Source organism: Pituophis catenifer, unplaced genomic scaffold, assembly GCF_029215685.1.
Source record: "Pituophis catenifer annectens isolate HBS135680 unplaced genomic scaffold, rPitCat1.0.hap2 SCAF_1, whole genome shotgun sequence".
In the NCBI taxonomy this organism is placed as follows: domain Eukaryota; kingdom Metazoa; phylum Chordata; class Lepidosauria; order Squamata; family Colubridae; genus Pituophis; species Pituophis catenifer.
The window spans coordinates 219,810,119-219,827,971 of NW_027256881.1; the positions used below are offsets into that span (position 1 = coordinate 219,810,119).

Below are 17,853 nucleotides of genomic sequence, written 5' to 3' on the forward strand. Positions count from 1 at the left end.
GGGACATCGGGGGTTAACTTATTCTTTGGTTCCTAATGTATTCATAATTCACCACTCCCATTCTTGGCTCCACCCCTTGTATATATAAGGAGCCACCTTCACCATTTTCCTTGCTTCTATCTGTGAATATTCAGTGAATATAGAATGCCTGTTATAATTAAAGAGAAATATATTTAAACCTCTAACTCTTATTATCATTATTGAGTCTGATCCTGAAAATATTGCAACACTTTCTTTTTAACTTCATTCTTTTTTTTCTAGTTTTGCTATTTTTAATTCTTTTGTTATAGAGCTTTTTTTTTGAATAATTATATTTCAATTTTTTTAGGTTTTGTATCTAAAAACAGGACACTGTTTAAATGAGGCTCAGTGTGGTGTAGTGGTTAAGGCACCATGCTAAAAATTAAAGGATTGTGAGTTCTAGTCCAACCTTAGGCACAAAGCCCACTGTAATTCTCTCTCGGCCCCAGAAAGAAGACAATGAAAAATCATTTCTGAAAATCTTGCCAAGAAAACTTCAGGGATGTGTTTAGAAAATCACAAGGAATTAACATTGATTCAAAGGGACCAAATCCACCCTCCTGCCCTGTTTAAAGAAAAAAACATTGTAATTAAAAAATTGACCTATATATTAACCTTGGAGTTAATCTATGCTAATCTGGGTGCTGATTGCTGGTGGAGAGGTGCTGGGGTCTTTTTGTTCTCTTTTGGGCTGGTTGATTGTCTCTTTTGCATAGTCCATATATGTTGTTAATGTCTGTGTGTCTATTAATGCTGATTTGTCAGAGTGGCAGGCTTCTAGAAATTCCCTGGCATTTTTGGATTTGGCCTGGTCTAGAATTGTCATATTTTCCCAATTGAAACTATGGTTAAATTGGTCTATATATTGTGGAATTAAAGAATTTTTGTCATGGATGCATTCTGCTAGTCTTCTATCTATTTGTCCTACGTAATAGTTGTTGCAGTTCTTACATTGCATGTTGTAAGTGACTCCTGTTTTTTTCTTGGATTGCTGGGACTTTTGGTTTGCTTAGGATGTTTTGAAGGCTTTAGCTGGCTTGTGTGCTATGCTGATTCCATGTGGTTGCAGTAGTCTGTTGGTGGTTTCTGAGTTATTCTTGATGTATACTAAAGTAATTATTTTTAGCAATTTTTTGTTGGTTGTGCTGTATTGGGTTGAGTGGTCAGGGGCTTTTTGATAAAGTTCCGTGGGTATCCATTTTGTTGGAATATGTTGTATAGATGTTTTATTTCAGGGGTGAAATGCTCCCGTTCAGACCAGATCGCCCGATCCGGTAGTGATGGAGGCGGGTGGTTCGAAGAACGGGTAGCAAAAATCCTTCCCCCCCACCTCATGCCCAGCTGAGCCTCACAATCATCAGAGGCTTTTTTAAAAAAAAAATTAAAAGCATTTTTTCTACAACCTCTTCGGCCGAAAAAATGCTTTTAAAAGTAAAAAAAAAAGCCTCTGATGATCGTGTGGCTCAGCTGGGATCATCAAAGGCTTTTAAAAGCATTTTTTCTACAACCTCTTCAGATCGGCAAAGGCTTTTTTTCTTTTAAAAGCCTCTGACGATCCAAGCTGAGTTGCCTAATCGGCAGAGGCTTTTTTTCTTTTAAATGCCTCTGACGATACCAGCTGAGTTGTCTGATCGGCAGTGGCTTTTAAAAGAAAAAAAGCCTCTGCCAATCAGGCAACTCAGCTGGGATCGTCAGAGCCTTTTGAAAGCATTTTTTACAACCTCTTCGCCTAAAAGGTTGTAGAAAAATGATTTTAAAAGTAAAAAAAATTGGCTACGCCCACCCAGTCACATTACCCCCACCCCACCAAGCCACACCCACAGAACCAGTAGTAACAAATTTTAAATTTCATCACTGTTCTATTTCCTTTTTCTGCTATTCTGGGTTACTGCAGCGTATTTGGCCTCATTTAAATAAAGTCCTTACACAGCTTGTCTGGTGGGAGGTTGGGTTCTTGCTTTGGTAGTGGAGCACCTGGTTAGTTTGGGTGGTTTTTCTGTGGATTTGCAAAAAAAAAATAAAAAATTAAAAAGCCTTATTTTTCCTGACAGTTGTTTGGCATTTTGTTTGTAGAATTCATACATTCATACTGTAAATTCTTTAATTTAAAAAAGTATTATTTTTCTTCATTCTTCTAGTGTCCCTTTTTTAAACTAGAATCACAAATAGCTGAAAGAAGAGCATGTGTTTAGCAGCCTTTATGAATTTACAGATTTCCCCCATTAAAGAAAAAAACAGGAAATTATCTTTGAAAGATTACTACTTACAGTAGTGTTAAACAACCTACACTTTTGTGTCCTTTTTGTGTCAAATAGCATTTATATGCAATTTTGCAGCTAATTTAAATGCACAATAGTTCATAATTATGCTTTCAGAAATGTTGGAGCTCTCCAATATATGGATTTCTATTTTCAGAGTATTTGTATGTTTGCAAGTCACCAATTCCAATGATACTCCCATAAAAATTATAACATTATCTTCAGTTATAACAGGAGTGTAACAATCATAACTCTTAGGGGTCTTTCTTTAGTAACAGTGCATATTGAATATCCTTCCAAACAGTTTTGTTTTCACTTCCTTTCTAAAAGACAGTAGAGAGGGTGCCATTCAAATTTTTGGGAGTAGGCTGTTTCATAGAGATGAAGTATTTTGCTTTCAAGGCCCCATGCTCTGAATTCACTTAACATCCTTAAAATAACATGAATTCAGGCTGTCATTTGGAATTATACAATGCAGGTGGTACTGTAGATCAAACAACCAAACCATTCAAGCTTTTATAGGTAGCCAGGTGTCATGATTGCCAGCCCCATACAGTTGGACAAAAACAAGGAACTAAGAGCTAAAATTCATTCACTCCCTTACTTAATGTTAGTGTGATGTAAATTCAAACTATTCAAAGACAAATCAACTGGCTGACAAACCATGCTCAATGAGTAGTCCTTAGTAGTTCCCTACATCTACATGGAGGGAAGTAAGCAGGGATATCACAAGGTTCCATCTTAGGATCAGTACTCTTCAATATCTTCATAAATGACTTAGATGAGGGAATAAAAGGGGAACTCATCAAATTTGCAGATGACACTAAAAATAGACAATACCCTAGGCTCAAGATTCAACAGACTTGAATACTCTGCCTTATCTAACAAAATGAAATTCAGTGTAGAGAAAAGTAAGCCAGAAAAACCAAAAGTACATGTACAGATTAGGTAAAACCTGGCTTAATAGCAGTAACTGTGAGATGGATCTTGGATTCCTAGTGGACAATAAATTAAATATGAGCCAGCAGTATGCAGCAGCAGCCAAAAAAGCCAATGCAATCCTAAATTGCATTAACAGAGGGACAGAATCAAGACCACATGAGATACTAGTACCACTACATAAAGCCTTGGTAAGGCCACACCTGAAATACTACATCCACTTTTGGTCACCACACTAAAAAAGATATTGGGATTCTAGAAAGAGTGCAGAGAAGAACAACAAAAGTAATTAGGTGAGAGGAGGTTATAACATATGAAGAATGGTTACAGGAAGTTGGTATATCTAGTTTAATTAAAAGAAGGACTAGGGTTGACATGATAGCAGTATTCCAATATTTGAGGGTCTGTCACAGAGAGGAAAGGGACAACCCATTTTCCAAAACACCGAAAGGCCAGACAAGGAAAAATGGATGGAAACCGATCAAGGAGAGATTCAACCTAGAAATAAGGATTTTTTTTATGACATAACAATCAACCAATGGAACAGCTTGCCCTCAGAAGTTGTGGGTGCTTCATCACTGGAAGTTTTCAAGAAGAGATTGGACATAGTATTGGGTCTCCTGCTTGAGCAGGGGATTGGACTAGATGATCTACAAGGTTCCTTCCAACTCTGTTAAAGTTTTGTTAAATTTCTCACTCTCTCATATAAGTTAATTAAGGCAGAGTCTCTTTGAATGATTTAAATACTTCATCCTAGATCTCGTATCTATTTGATGTAAGTTGTCATTTCTGTCAGCCGACTCTTGCACTTGTTTTTTTTTCTGTTCTGTCTTCCCTCATTTCACAGCTTCCCCATAATCTATCATATATGGCCATTGCTGACATTTTATGAACTGCTTCATATAACTGAAGAGCATTCAAATTGGAAAAGATTGTGGCAGCTAATAAAAATTGATCAATCCATCAATTTTAAGATTCAAAATGCAACCTATTAGGCATATAATTCTGCAATAAATAACTTCTTGATATTTATGCATACTTAACTATATTTTGTGTTGTTTTTAGAAGTATGAATTTACATCTGAAGTCTGGCTTTCTAAGCAGGTATAGTATTATTAATTATTTGGAACAAAGTACAGATATTGATGATTTCTTAAAAGCTTGGGAGTAATTTCAGCAGAGTTAAAAAAATAAATGAGTTGGTACCTCACTATAGTTGCTGTATTTTTCTGATGGCATCATAGAATAAAATTCTAGTATAGGTCTTTGATAGCTTGCAGTTTGATACTGCCCAGCTTATTCTGATTCCTGGCAGTTTATATTGTATATTAAACTATATACATTGACATAGTTAATACAGATGGTTATCCAACCAGGCAAAAGGGAGCATAGATTTCACAGGATAGGGTTACATACAGAAAGTCTGACTTTTGGCCCATGACCCCATAGATTGCCAAAGAGAAGAGACCCTCAGCTTCTCTTTCCTTCAGAGCAATACATAATAAGTCTGCCATTAGACAAATGCCTAATCAAGTGTCTTAATAAAAATGAATTTCAACGCATTAGACAAGAAACCATCTCACTATTTTGGTCGCCACGATGTAAAAAGATGTTGAGCCTCTAGAAAGAGTGGAGAGAAGAGCAACAAAGATGATTAGGGACTGGAGGCTAAAATATATGAAGAGCAGTTGCAGGAACTGGGTATGCCTAGTTTAATGAAAAGAAGTACTAGGGGAGACATGATAGCAGTGTTCCAATATCTCAGGGGTTGCCACAAAGAAGAGGGAGTCAAACTATTTTCCAAAGCATCTGAGAGTAGAACAAGAAGCAATGGGTGGAAACTAATCAAGGAGAGAAGCAACTTAGAACTAAGGAGAAATTTCCTGACAGTTAGAACAATTAATCAGTGGAACAACGTGCCTGCAAAAGTTGTGAATGCTGCAACACTGGAAATTTTTAAGATGTTGGATAACCATTTGTCTGAAGTGTTGTAGGGTTACCTGCCTGGGCACGGGGTTGGACTAGAAGACCTCCAAGGTTCCTTCCAACTCTGCTATTCTATTCTATTCTATTCTATTCTATTCTATTCTATTCTATTCTATTCTATTCTATTCTATTCTATTCTAATACATAATGATAGTGCAAAATAGCTTTCCATGAGCTTCCCATTTTTAAAATAAAGCCAAAAAATTATAAAATTTAATATTATACATAGTAAATAATATTACAAAACACAAGCTTTTGCACAGCTTTGTGTCATGAGCCACTTGTGCCCATTACTGAATTGGCAGACTCTGCTAATAGTGATTTATGCCCTAGTCACCTACAGATTGGACTACTATAATGCACTCAACATGGGGCTGTGTATCCGAAAGCCTTCAGGTGCAGGTGCAGAATGCCGTAGCACAGGCAGTGTGCTCCTAGAACAGTGCATGTTACACCTCTGTTCTGCAAGCTGCATTGGTTGCCAGTTTGCTTCCAGGTCCAATTCAAGGGGTTGGCTCTAATCTTTAAAACCCTTTATGCTATGGCACTGGATTACCTGAGGGCCCACCTGTCCCCAATTTTATCATTCCGCCCTATTGGATGTGGCAGGGAAAGCATATTGTGTGTCCTGTCAGGGAATCACATTTGGTGGGTCTCGTGAGGTGGGCTTTCTCTGCTGCAGAACTTGCCTTATTCATTAATTAAAGTTTTAAGTTGTTCTGAGCAGGTTACAATATAATAAAAACAGTAACAAAGATAATACAAAGCAATTAAAATTGAGAGGATTCAATACATAACTAAAAACCAAGGCGCTGGACGGTCTGGGCTTGGGGATGTAGCAGTCCCCTATCAGGGCCTCAAGCCAAGCAGTAGAGCCAAGTTTTCAGACTCTTCCAGTGGCCAGGAGTGTGGGAGAAGATCTCACCTCTAATGGGAGAATATTACAGAGAGCAGGGGCCACAGAAGAAAAGACTCTTCTCATAGACCTAACCATCCAAAATTCTTTGGCCAATGAGATCCTAAAGTAAGTCTCTTCCAAGGGAACTAGTATGGCAGTCTGTATACACACACACACACACACACACACACACATACACACACACACACGTGTGAAGTGATTATCATGGACTATATTTGTATTTTCAGATATCCACAATCCATAAGAAAATACAGACATAGCCAATGATTCACACTAGTAACTTACTGGAAGACAGAAGTTTCATGTAAGTTTCCTACAGTGTTAATGGTAATTACCGGTATATTTCACTGTAAAAAAAAGCTGTTCTGGATTCCAGGAGGTTAGCCCTCTTTAAGTAATTGTCTGGAGGTCAGGAGAACTGTACTTGCATTTCCTTCAAGGTGAGGAGGTCTCTCAGAATGTTCCCAGAGCCAGCTTGCATAGAAAGCCTTCTTGTGTTCCTGTGAAGGCAAATTCAGTTTCCCTTTGGACCGCCATGCAAAATTCATGGAGGTCAGGAAATCAAGGTGAGACCTGCCTATGAACTGTATTCTCTGCTTACCTTAAGCCATCCATACATTAACCTAAAGGCACAAAGAAGGATTTACTCTATTGCAAAGCAGTTTAAAATTGTTGGGGGGTTTTGGGGGTGGGGGAGATTTCTAAGTAATGGAATTGCCTCTTGAATTATTTTTGTGCTTTGTTATCTTGTCTCTTATTCATTTAGATGACATCTGTAGCCACTCACCTTATGCACCATAGCCCTGAGTGTCTTATAAGCCTTTGTAAAAACAGTAAAAAACATAAAATCATATTTATGCCATAATATATTGTTTATCTTCAATGTGTCAGTATTTGAATATGCCATCTGTAAAAATGATAGCATATATGAAGTCGTTTTTAACAAGAATATTTTTCTCTGGTTTTTTTTTTTATAGAATGAGGAGCCAGTTTTTTCTAAAGATGGCAATACATTTTTTATGACAGTTCCAGTTAAACAAGGCGGCCGTGGTGAATTCCACCATATTGCTATGTTTAATGTTCAGGTGAGCTTCTTTTACTTAAGTTAGATTCCAGCCACAGAAACTCATTGGGCAACTCTGAGCAAATTACTGTCTCTCAGCTCAACCTACTTCACAAGGTTGGTTTTATGGGGAATAACCGGTTTGTTTTAAATTGTGCTTAGATATAAGTACATACAAAATAAAAATACAATAGACAACACATGGGTAAGTAATCCTTTTTTGCTTTGGGTCAAATCTTTCCTATAGAATATTACACTTGTCTAAAGGGAAATGTTTGGTTCAAGGAGTGACATTACTAAAATTATTGCACAAAAAAACCCTCGCTCAACGTGACATTTGCCACCAGTGTTGCCATGAAAGTTAGCATCCCACTATATTCTAAAACACTAAATTACAGGAGTTTTTAAAACTGTCCACTGCTATTTTTAAAGGAATGTTATTCAAAAAAAACCTCTCCCAATTATTTTTGTGGAATTCCTGTATGAATCCCTAGTTATGTGATAAACCAGTCTGTTCGTTCTCTCTCCCTCTCCCTCTCCCTCTCCCTCTCCCTCTCCCCCCCCTCCCTCCCTCTCTCTCTCTCTCTCTCTCTCTCTCTCTCACACACACACACACACACACACCACACTGTGGTCTATGACAGAATATATCTTGCTGGGGATCTAGAATTCTAATTGGATCAGATTAGTTCCAGAATTGCCCTGCTTTCCAGAATGAAGATGCATCATAAATAAACTAGCCCCTCCATATCCCTAATACTGTCATCAATTTTGCAAAGAAAATTAAGAAATAAATCTCTCCTAGGATGAGGAACATGCATTAAAAGATTTCCTGTCCAAAATACTAGATCCAATGAGCTTTTGATGATACAATTCTAGGCACACAGTTTTAAATTCAAAGACAAACAAGAGTTAGTTTTAACCCTGTGCTCAAGCTCTGTTTGATTCTTTTTAAAGTCAGTGGAAATATTCTATTTCATATTGATATCAATGGATATTAATACAGATATGGATGCTAAACACAGATGTTGTTTTCCTTAACAGAAGACTCTATTGCACAGTTTTAACATTTACAGATTATTTGTGAATTATTTCTTGGTGACCATTATTTCTTCTTTCTCCTATTTTCCTGCAAGTAATGTATTCACTTTATTAAATTAAAACATCATTGATGCTAATAGAAGAGGATATTTGTAGTTCAGGGTTGAGCTGTGGATTCCTTAGTGCTCTCTGAGTTGTTTTGTTTTGTTTTTGTTTTTTGACAACGTTTCATTACCCAAGGAGAAAACATCTTCAGCTAATGCTATTTATTGTGTGAGTGAAGTATTGAGACATTGCATCTAGATACTGTAATTTTCATTATCAGAAGACTAAGATAGAGTTCCTTGCTCATGGAAATATTTATAGCTTAACTATATAAACATTAAGGGAAAAAGACCTAACAAAATGTAATATTTGCTTCCTTGAATCCCACTGAAGTAAACTATTTAAAGACATGTAGACTGCTATAGGATATACTGTCATTGAGAATTCAAGGAAATTAACAGATATCCAACTCTTGTAAGATATAAGAGTTAGATATCTGTTGAACTGTACTTTCCAAACCCTGTCCCCAACCCCCCCAACCCCCAGATATGTATGAACATCAGTGTTTTTGTAACACAGGTGTATGCTCAGCAAAACAAATGCTACAATTTGTAAGGATAGTGTCATCATCATCATCATCATCATCATCATCATCATCAATCACCATCCAAACAGGACTTTCTTATCCCTTCCCTTCCTTTCAATCCATTCACTTTGTCTTTCATTCAGTTGTGGGGTTTTTTTTAGTTTGATCCTCATTCTGTAATATGTCTCAATCACCTCAGTGTACTTCAGGAGTACCTGGGTGCAAGGAGAGGCTCAAGGGGTCAAAATAACAGCTGCAACTATACAATTGAAACCCTGACCCTTTTTTACATGCAATTTAGGTTGCTGTATTGAGGTTTTTTTTTCCTATCTGCCAATGCCCCAGCTATATTACTTTTGTATTCATCACTCACTTTTGCATTGTATCTAGTTCCATTCATTCTTGGCCCTATCTCTATTTTACTGCAAACTTAAATAACCCATTTTCATTGCATTCATCTTACATTTTTTGTATTCCTGACATAATAAGCTTACATTTTCATACAATGCAGTATCCAGACGCCCCCTCTTATTCAAGGCCTCTGATTTTTGCTTATTTCAATAATTATTCATTCTTCACAATAGCCTGCAAACTACGTTCTATCTTTCTACCACCATTTATCTGTGCATTCGTTTTCCCATCTTCAGTTAACATTTTACCAAAGTCAGCTATTTGCTTATTTTTTTACAGTTTGTATAAAACTTGTGTTAACTCATTCATTCCATTTTACCTGTCAAATACAAATACCTTGAGCTTTGATTCATGAATTTTCAGATTCATGTTTCTCACTACATCACACAATATATCTAACATTTGCTGCAAGTCATTCATGCTCCCAGGCAAAATCACGGCATCATTTGCATACAGAAATACGCACATATACCTTTCTCAGTCAACACATCTTAAGCAACATTATGAGAATTCATATAAATATATCTATAAATACATTATGACATCACCACCTTCACAACATACTTTCTTATCTTACTCCCTACTAAATATATTCCATATTTCTCATGCATCTCTTAATTTTACAAACCCTAAATATATTTTTATTTTATTTATTTTATTTTATATATTTTTCATTTCATTTGTTAATTTGTATTTGTTCCATTCATTTTTCTTACTTTCAAGTTGCAGCCTTTTATATATCCTGACTGATACCAAAGGGGCCCATAGAATTTGACCCCTTCTGCCAGTCATTGCTTTGATCAATTAAGGAAAGTCATGGGAGAAAAAAGGTTAAATTTATTATTTTTTGCAGATCAAAAATGAACAATTTAGTATACGACATCTGACATCAGGGAACTGGGAAGTTATAAAAATCTTGGCATATGATGAAAATACCCAAAAGATGTGAGCATTATTTTTCTTTGTCTGTTCAGGTAAAATATCTGTGTTATCAAGATAGATTCAATGTTATTGGTATAGCAATGTTAATTATGTTTCTTTTGTTATTAAATGCTAATACTAGCCATGAACCATAAGTACAAAGACAAACTGTATTTAATCTCTTGATATATTCTAGGAACTTTTCCTGGATATTAAAATAAGGCTAGGCTGTAATAAATTCTGCTTTGAAGTATTGATTGAAATAAGAAAATCCAAACACTGGGTTAGGCAACAATATCTCCAAGTGGTCTTGCTTTAGAATTGTAAGTAATCAGATCATTAGGATTTAAAAATTAAATACATTTTCACCCTTGGATCTCCCACTTTTAAAATCTGCTTACCTTCAAAAATAATAAGGAATGGTTCTTGCTGTTTATTCTTAGGTTGTAAATGGATGTGCTTCCCAGTTTGTGCTTCCCAGGATGTGCTTCTGTTAACAGAAAGGATTTCTCAGAAACTCCTGAAAAATATCATTTATTAATAATTACCTTTGTTAAGACTTCAATCCTGTATTGCATAGAAATAAACCTTGTTGAATGTGATTTATAAAAGATTTCATTTAAATATGTAGAAGCGTTGAAGCTATTTTCAATTATAACAGATGTTTAGTTATTGGTACCTAATATGAGAATGAGCTAAAGTCTCTGTTGTCTTTTAATATCTCTGTTGTCTTTAATACAAGCAAGGTGAGTACTTTGAAAACCTGCATTCTTTTTCTCAGAACAAGATCAGTTGTTCTGCCTGATCATTAGTTAATTTGCTTCTCCTTTTTAATCTGGGAGAATTGAGGCAGACAATCTCTTCTGAACACAAAACAGTAAGACTTCTGATAAAAACAAATGTTTTAATCATTAATTACGCTCCATCTGCATAGAACATAGCATATGCAATAGTCCAATTTGTATTTTATTTTTACAAAGCCAGGTATGCTAATTCTCAAGTTTCCTTCTTAATCACCTAAGGGCACTTTCTAGTCAACATGAATGATCATGATGTTAATGATGATAAAACTGTATGAATTGGATATCTTATCCTGAAAGGGGAAAATAAGTCTAGAATTGCAAAGCTTCTTTGCTAATGAAAAACTAGGAGCAATGTAAAGATAGGAGCAATGTAAAAAAAATAAGCCAGTCTCAAGATGTTTTGTGGATTGCCCCTTCAGTTGAGCTAATGGTAAGAATGATCCTGCTCTTCTCCTATATCACTGAAATTCTTAGGTCTGATGTTCATTATGTTTATTATCTACAGCAAATTAGTACATATTCACCTGGGCTAAAGGTGTTTTTGTTTTTCTCATTTTGCCAGTTATTTTTTAAGTACTGAGAATTCATCAAGAGGAAGACAATTATATAGGTAAGCAGATCCGGTACGCTGTGATTCCTAAGTGATTGACAGGCTGTGTTTCTTTGTTTACAAAAAAAGCAATTAACTTAAATGTCAACAAAGATCCCGTCCATACCTTAGAAATTCTGCATGAATCTGTGGGTTTATAAAAGAAGCAAATTTCAAAGGAACAATATATATTGTGACAGAAAGATAATAACCCAAAGTCATCCTTCACAGTATAATACTAAGCCTAGTTAGCATTTTATATGCATTGGAAAATATCAAGGAAGTAGAAGTAATAAAAATGAAGCTTCAGTCAGTGTTGTTCTCTTTCATTGTAAGGCCGGGGTTCCCAAAAGCTGTACATATTTCCACATCCTCCATTTCCCACTGCATTCCTTTGCTGGAGAAAAAATTGGTGATACATAGGGAAGAGGTTTGAGAGAAGAAACAACGTAGCCCTGTTCAGTATAGGTAGTCTATGTCTTACAACTGCTTGCTTAGTGACCGTTCAAAGTTACAGTGGCACTGAAAAAAGTGATTTATGTCCATTTTTCCTTCTTATGACCGTTGCAGCATGACCATGGTCAAATCAACATTTGGATGCTTCACAACTGATTCATATTTATGACGGTTGCAGTGTCCCGGGGTCATGGGTTCACCTTTTGTGAACTTCTGACAAGCAAAGTCAATGGGGAAAGCCAGATTCACTTAACAACTATGTTACTAACTTAACAACTGCAGTGATTCACTTAACAACTGTGTCAAGAGAGGTCATAAAATGGTGCAAAGCTCACTTAACAACTGTCTTGCTTAGTAACATAAATTCTGGGCTCAATTGTGGTTGTAAGTTGAGGACTATTTGTAGTATCTGAAGTATTGACAATTAAAACCAAAGAATTTTTTCTTATAATTATATATTTGCACTGCATATTAGCTGTACATTTTCTTGTGCTTGATCACTTTTTTTTTTACTTCCTTAGTGTGTCAACAACTGAATTGCTGAATCGTCAATGCCTCTCATGCAATTTTATGGAAGATCATTGTACATATTTTAATGCAAAGTTTAGTCCTTCAATCAAGTATTTCATTCTACAGTGTAAGGGTAAGCCAGGCTCTCTTTGTTATTACACTTTTTTTTTAAATGAAATATTTTTGAACTTCAAAAAAATAATGTAGCTCAGTGATAACTATTACAAATAAAATATTTATATCGTTATAGTAGTTACAAAATCTCAACTCTGGCATTATAGCAATAGCACTTAGACTTATATACTGCTTCACAGTGCTTTACAGCCCACTCTAAGCATCTTGCCCCAAACAGTCTGGGTCCTCCTCTTACTGACCTCGGAAGGATGGAAGGCTGAGTCAACCTTGAGCCTTGTGAGATTTGAAAAATGCCTTACTGGACAATTTAAATTTTGTACTGATTAATTCGATCATTCTTATGATAGAATGGTCTACAAAACAAAGAACCAAGGGAGACGGGTGGCTAGAAGTAATTGTATAAAAGATGTACTAAAGTTGTATTCACTAGTTATTTAAACTATTTAAAAGGATATCCTTCAATGTGTTCCCCTACTATCAAGTTACACACAGCCAAAAGTCTGAATAGTTGCAGATCTAGATCACATTTGTCAATCAGTGACATAAATAACATTCCTGTTATCGTTAGTAAAATGCCCAGGAAGGTTATGGAAGTTGCCGGAGAATGAACTATATACACAGATATTTATTAGTTTGTTTGTTTGTTTCTTTGTTTGCTTGTTTACCTGCTTGCTACAGTCATTTCACAATCTACAGTTCTAAGGGGAAGCATTTCTAAAGACATCCTGCATTCTGAACGTTGCAGATTGCAATACCATAAGAGGAGGAAGAGGAGGAGAAAGAATAGGGTGGACTCTTTCACCAGTGTGTAGAAGCAAGGATGTTTTAATTTGAATTCCTGCATTGAGCAGGGAGGGGACCGGTTTGATATTCTGAAAGGCCCCTTCCTTGTCTATTATTCTATGAAATCAGGTGCCCTCTTCACCAGGGCAGTCTTATCTGTACATTGAATCAAAGCTACAAGATGTTTGGATACGTTTCTTCTGAGATTTCCACTCAGTTTTCTAATGGCCTCCAAATGACTTTGCAAAGTCTGAATGCTCCCTGTTCTCTCTTTGATTTAATAGTAGCTGCAGGTACTCTGTGCTTTATATAATCAGGCTATTAATCGCTCTATGTGTCAATTTCTCAGCTGTAAAATTGAAATGATGAAGATAATAACAATCACGCATTTATTATTTCCCAGCAGACTATGCTATTTCCTTGGCATTAATGGGACCATTCATATGCTAAGTATTAAAATGTATGAAGTAGTAGTTTTGAAAACTGTATCTTAGAATAATTTATGTTTTGCTTTAGTTTTTTTTTTTTTTTAAGTTGAAGAATCCAAAGCTAGTTTCTTTTATTTACTTCCTCCTTGTGCCTGTCCTTCGGTGTTTTACAGGACCTGGTGTTCCGATTGTCAGCCTGCACAGCACAGTTAATCCTGAAAGTAAGTTATACCAGTTCACTGGGGATTTTCTTGTGGGCTTTCTCCCTTTCAATTGAGACCTTCAGGAAATTAATTTCTAAACCTCATCTTAATTACAACCTAGGAATAAACATGTACGTAAGCAATAAGGACAGGGTGAAATTAATACAGTAGCTATAACTTATCAGGGATTTTTCAGAGTGATCTTCCATTATTACGTACTCTTTATTTCCCATTAATGCTTACAATAATTAGGTGGCACAGTGGCACAATCTCTTTAAATAACTATGCAAATTGAGTTCCTATTACAGTACTTCTAATATATGCTTTAAAATACTTTAAAGCTCTAATACAATTAGTCTGGATTAAGGAATCGTTTCTGAATGCCAGTTATCTAATTGATCCTTTTTTAATGATACAAATATTATGTGCGCTTAAATCTCTCTGTTTAAGCAACTCAACACATTCATGTACACACATACAAATAAGACACATATACATTATAGTACACACAAATACATATAGGTTTTCTAAAAATTCAAAATATTTTCAAAATATCATACATATATATATGTATATATATATGTAGGTGTTTGGTTATTCGGGTTTTCTCCCGCGTAAAATTGGAGGTTTCTTGGCAACATTTCGATGAAGTCTCATTCGTCATCTTCAGGCTGGTGTCTTCGGCTTCGTGCTTCTAGGAGCAATCTGTGTGATTGCAGCTGTTTCTTCCTTTTAACTGCCAGTGGGGGTGTGAACTGATTGGGTGGGAGCTTGGATGTGTTCTGATTGGGTGGAGGTGTGTTCTGATTGGTTGGGGGTTTGGCTGTGCTCTGATTGGATGGGGGGTTGGCTGTGCTCTGATTGGCTGGGTGTGTGTTCTGTTTAGGTGGGGGCTTGGTTGTGCTCGGGTTAGTCTGAGTAGCAGGGGATTTGGGATTTGATTGGCACTTCTTCACCCAAGTGCCAATCAAAGAAGCCCTGACAGCTATCCAAAACAAATATAACCCCCCCAAGCACATCCTAGATCTGACCAACCACTGCCTATCCAATACATACTTCATCTATAACGGACAAAAATACAAACAAATAGAAGGAGCACCCATGGGATCACCCCTCTCACCTGTCATTGCTAACCTCTACATGGAACACTTTGAAACCCAAGCTCTAGAAAAATCTGATCACAAACCAAAACTCTGGCTCAGATATGTAGATGACACCTTCATAATCTGGCCACATGGGAAAGAAAAACTGGACAACTTCCTCACACACCTCAACAGCCTACACCCCAAAATACAGTTCACCATGGAAACAGAAGCGAACAACCAACTTCCCTTCCTGGATGTCTTAGTCTACAAAAAATCCAATGGCTCCCTAGGACACACCATCTACCAGAAGAAAACACACACAAACCGCTATCTGCACGCACTCTCACACCACCACCCAGCACAGATCAACTCCGTAACCAAGACACTCATCTCCAGAACAAAACGTTTAGCTGACGAACAACACCTAAAAACCGAACTACACACTCTCACTAACGTACTAACATCCAATGGATTCCCAAGAAATAAGATTACCAACCTAATCCAAAAAGAAACCCCCACTAAAATCCAAGACAGAGAACAAGAAAACGGCAAAGCCCTCCTCCCATACATAAAAGGCACCACAGACAGAATCAGCAAGATCCTTATCTTGTTATTCAAAAACTATCTTCCATTTTACTTAATTTAATATATAATTTTAGTGTTAAAAGCACTTCCAGAGTTCTATGGGAATTGCATGATGAATCAAGGATCTCCTCTCTTAACTTCATGTTTGACTTGTATTACCCTAGTATCTCCAAAAACAAAACGTCACTGACATTTTTATCCCTGGAACATACTTTTCTCTAACAAATAACTTCTATTGTACCTTATTCCTTTATGTAAAAGCCAAATTGCATATGTGGAAAAAATTTATATGACACATTATTTGGGTGAAGTATGGGGTAAAACATATGTTTTGCTGAGTTCACCTTTAAGACCGTATATACAAAGCCAAAGACCTATAAAAAGTACCGTATACATTAGATTCCATTTATCAGATTGAACATTGATTGAACATATGAAGATTATCCTTGCATTTAGCAGAGCATAACAAAATCAAACACAGGAGAAAATGCTAATTCCATATAGCTAGGTCCATGCATCTTTTGGTTTAGCAACTTCCATTTCCAATTGAAAATGCAGGCTGAAACTCCAGCTGTAGTTGCCGATGAATCTGGTCACAAAGGCTCAGTAATTAAAGTCTACTTGGGTCACATCTGTAATATGACAGGAAGTTTAGCTTAATGTTCTCCAAGTGTTATAGTTCTTTTAAATTGAAATAAGACTTAATAGGTACTAATGGAAAAGATGAGTGAAATGTATCTCTCTATATACAATATGTACGCGTTTTCAGTATATCCATATTTATTTTACTCTGTAGATGTGCTTTTCCAAAAATTGGTCTTTAAAAATATGGACTGCATCTGTCATATAAATTGTATTTTAAAATTTCCATCCAATTAAGCATACATGTATATTGGTTCCTTTCTTTGCCTTTGTATTTTACAGAGTTTTATATTTTAGAAGATAACTCTGTTTTAAAAGAAGCAGTTTCAATGAGAAAAAAGCTACGAACAGAAACTAGAATGCTTCACATTGATGACTATGGTAAATATACTAGAAAATTTTGGAAAAGACAATATATGTTTTCAAATAGTACTTTTAATTCATTTTTCAAACTACCAGCCTTTAATCTTTTGCTCTTTTCTTAAAAGAACTTCCTTTACAGTTAACATTTCCAAAGGATTTCTCAGATCGAAATATGTATCCACTTCTCCTAATAGTGTAAGTATAACCCTGATATTATTAAAATTTGTGAAATTGATGTATTACATTGTTTATATGTTATATGGCTTCAAGAATGGCCATTTTAGTTATAAAAATAGCCTTCCCAGTAGTGACCTCTAAACACTGTTGGGATGACATCATATGTTCATCATGCAACTATAATTTTATTAAGGATCACATAAATGATTTTAAAAAACCAGAAAAAAAACTTTATTCTCAGTTATGGAGGCTGTGTAATCCAAGATGGACCTATATTACCTGTCTTTATCAAATTTTTTATTCTTTTCCATTTTCAAAGAACTTAGAACTTAGAATAACTTTTTTGTCACTTTGAATGTACAGTATGCGTTAAAATGAAATTTCGTTGCATACAGCTTTCAAAGGGTCACCACCTCCATTAGACACTACATAAACATGAAAAAATAAATAAATACAAACTTATGCATATATCCACATATATTATAAGACACAGAGAAACAACACAATCTAGTTCAGATGTATACATGTACATGGCGAGAAAAATGAATCTTGTGAGTTTACCAGACAGATGGCATAGGAACAAAGGTGTTACAGAATCTAGTTTTTATAGAATTGATGCTGACTTACTGTAAACTGAAAATTTTGCTGGGATTGTATTATTCAACTGCCATATCAATCAAGCCGTCAGCTTCTTTTTTTAATATTCCAGTTGTAAACCATTGTCAGATTTTATCTTTATCCACTTTCTCTTTGATCTTTTTTAGAATTTGATTGTGCAGTGCTTTTTCTTGGCAGCATTCTGTTTTTATTTTTATATGATGATGATGATGATGATGATGATGATGATGATGATGTTACTTTGACATACATTTGATGTTTTGTTTCTTGCACGTTCAGTAAGTTC

General features: G+C 35.8%; 1 protein-coding gene across 4 annotated transcripts in view; it reads left to right on the forward strand.

Moving 5' to 3' along the window:
* The window catches only part of DPP10 (dipeptidyl peptidase like 10), a 201,389-nt gene that overhangs the window by 144,174 nt on the left and 39,362 nt on the right, over positions 1-17,853 (forward strand). For 3 of the 4 annotated variants that reach the window (XM_070957038.1, XM_070957037.1, XM_070957040.1), the window contains 8 exons: positions 4,284-4,322; positions 7,101-7,208; positions 10,123-10,214; positions 11,556-11,603; positions 12,560-12,681; positions 14,068-14,115; positions 16,692-16,790; positions 16,898-16,967. In XM_070957038.1, coding sequence (XP_070813139.1) covers positions 4,284-4,322; positions 7,101-7,208; positions 10,123-10,214; positions 11,556-11,603; positions 12,560-12,681; positions 14,068-14,115; positions 16,692-16,790; positions 16,898-16,967 — 626 coding nt within the window. The remainder of the gene's footprint in view (positions 1-4,283; positions 4,323-7,100; positions 7,209-10,122; positions 10,215-11,555; positions 11,604-12,559; positions 12,682-14,067; positions 14,116-16,691; positions 16,791-16,897; positions 16,968-17,853) is intronic. The other variant, XM_070957039.1, reaches the window with a different exon arrangement.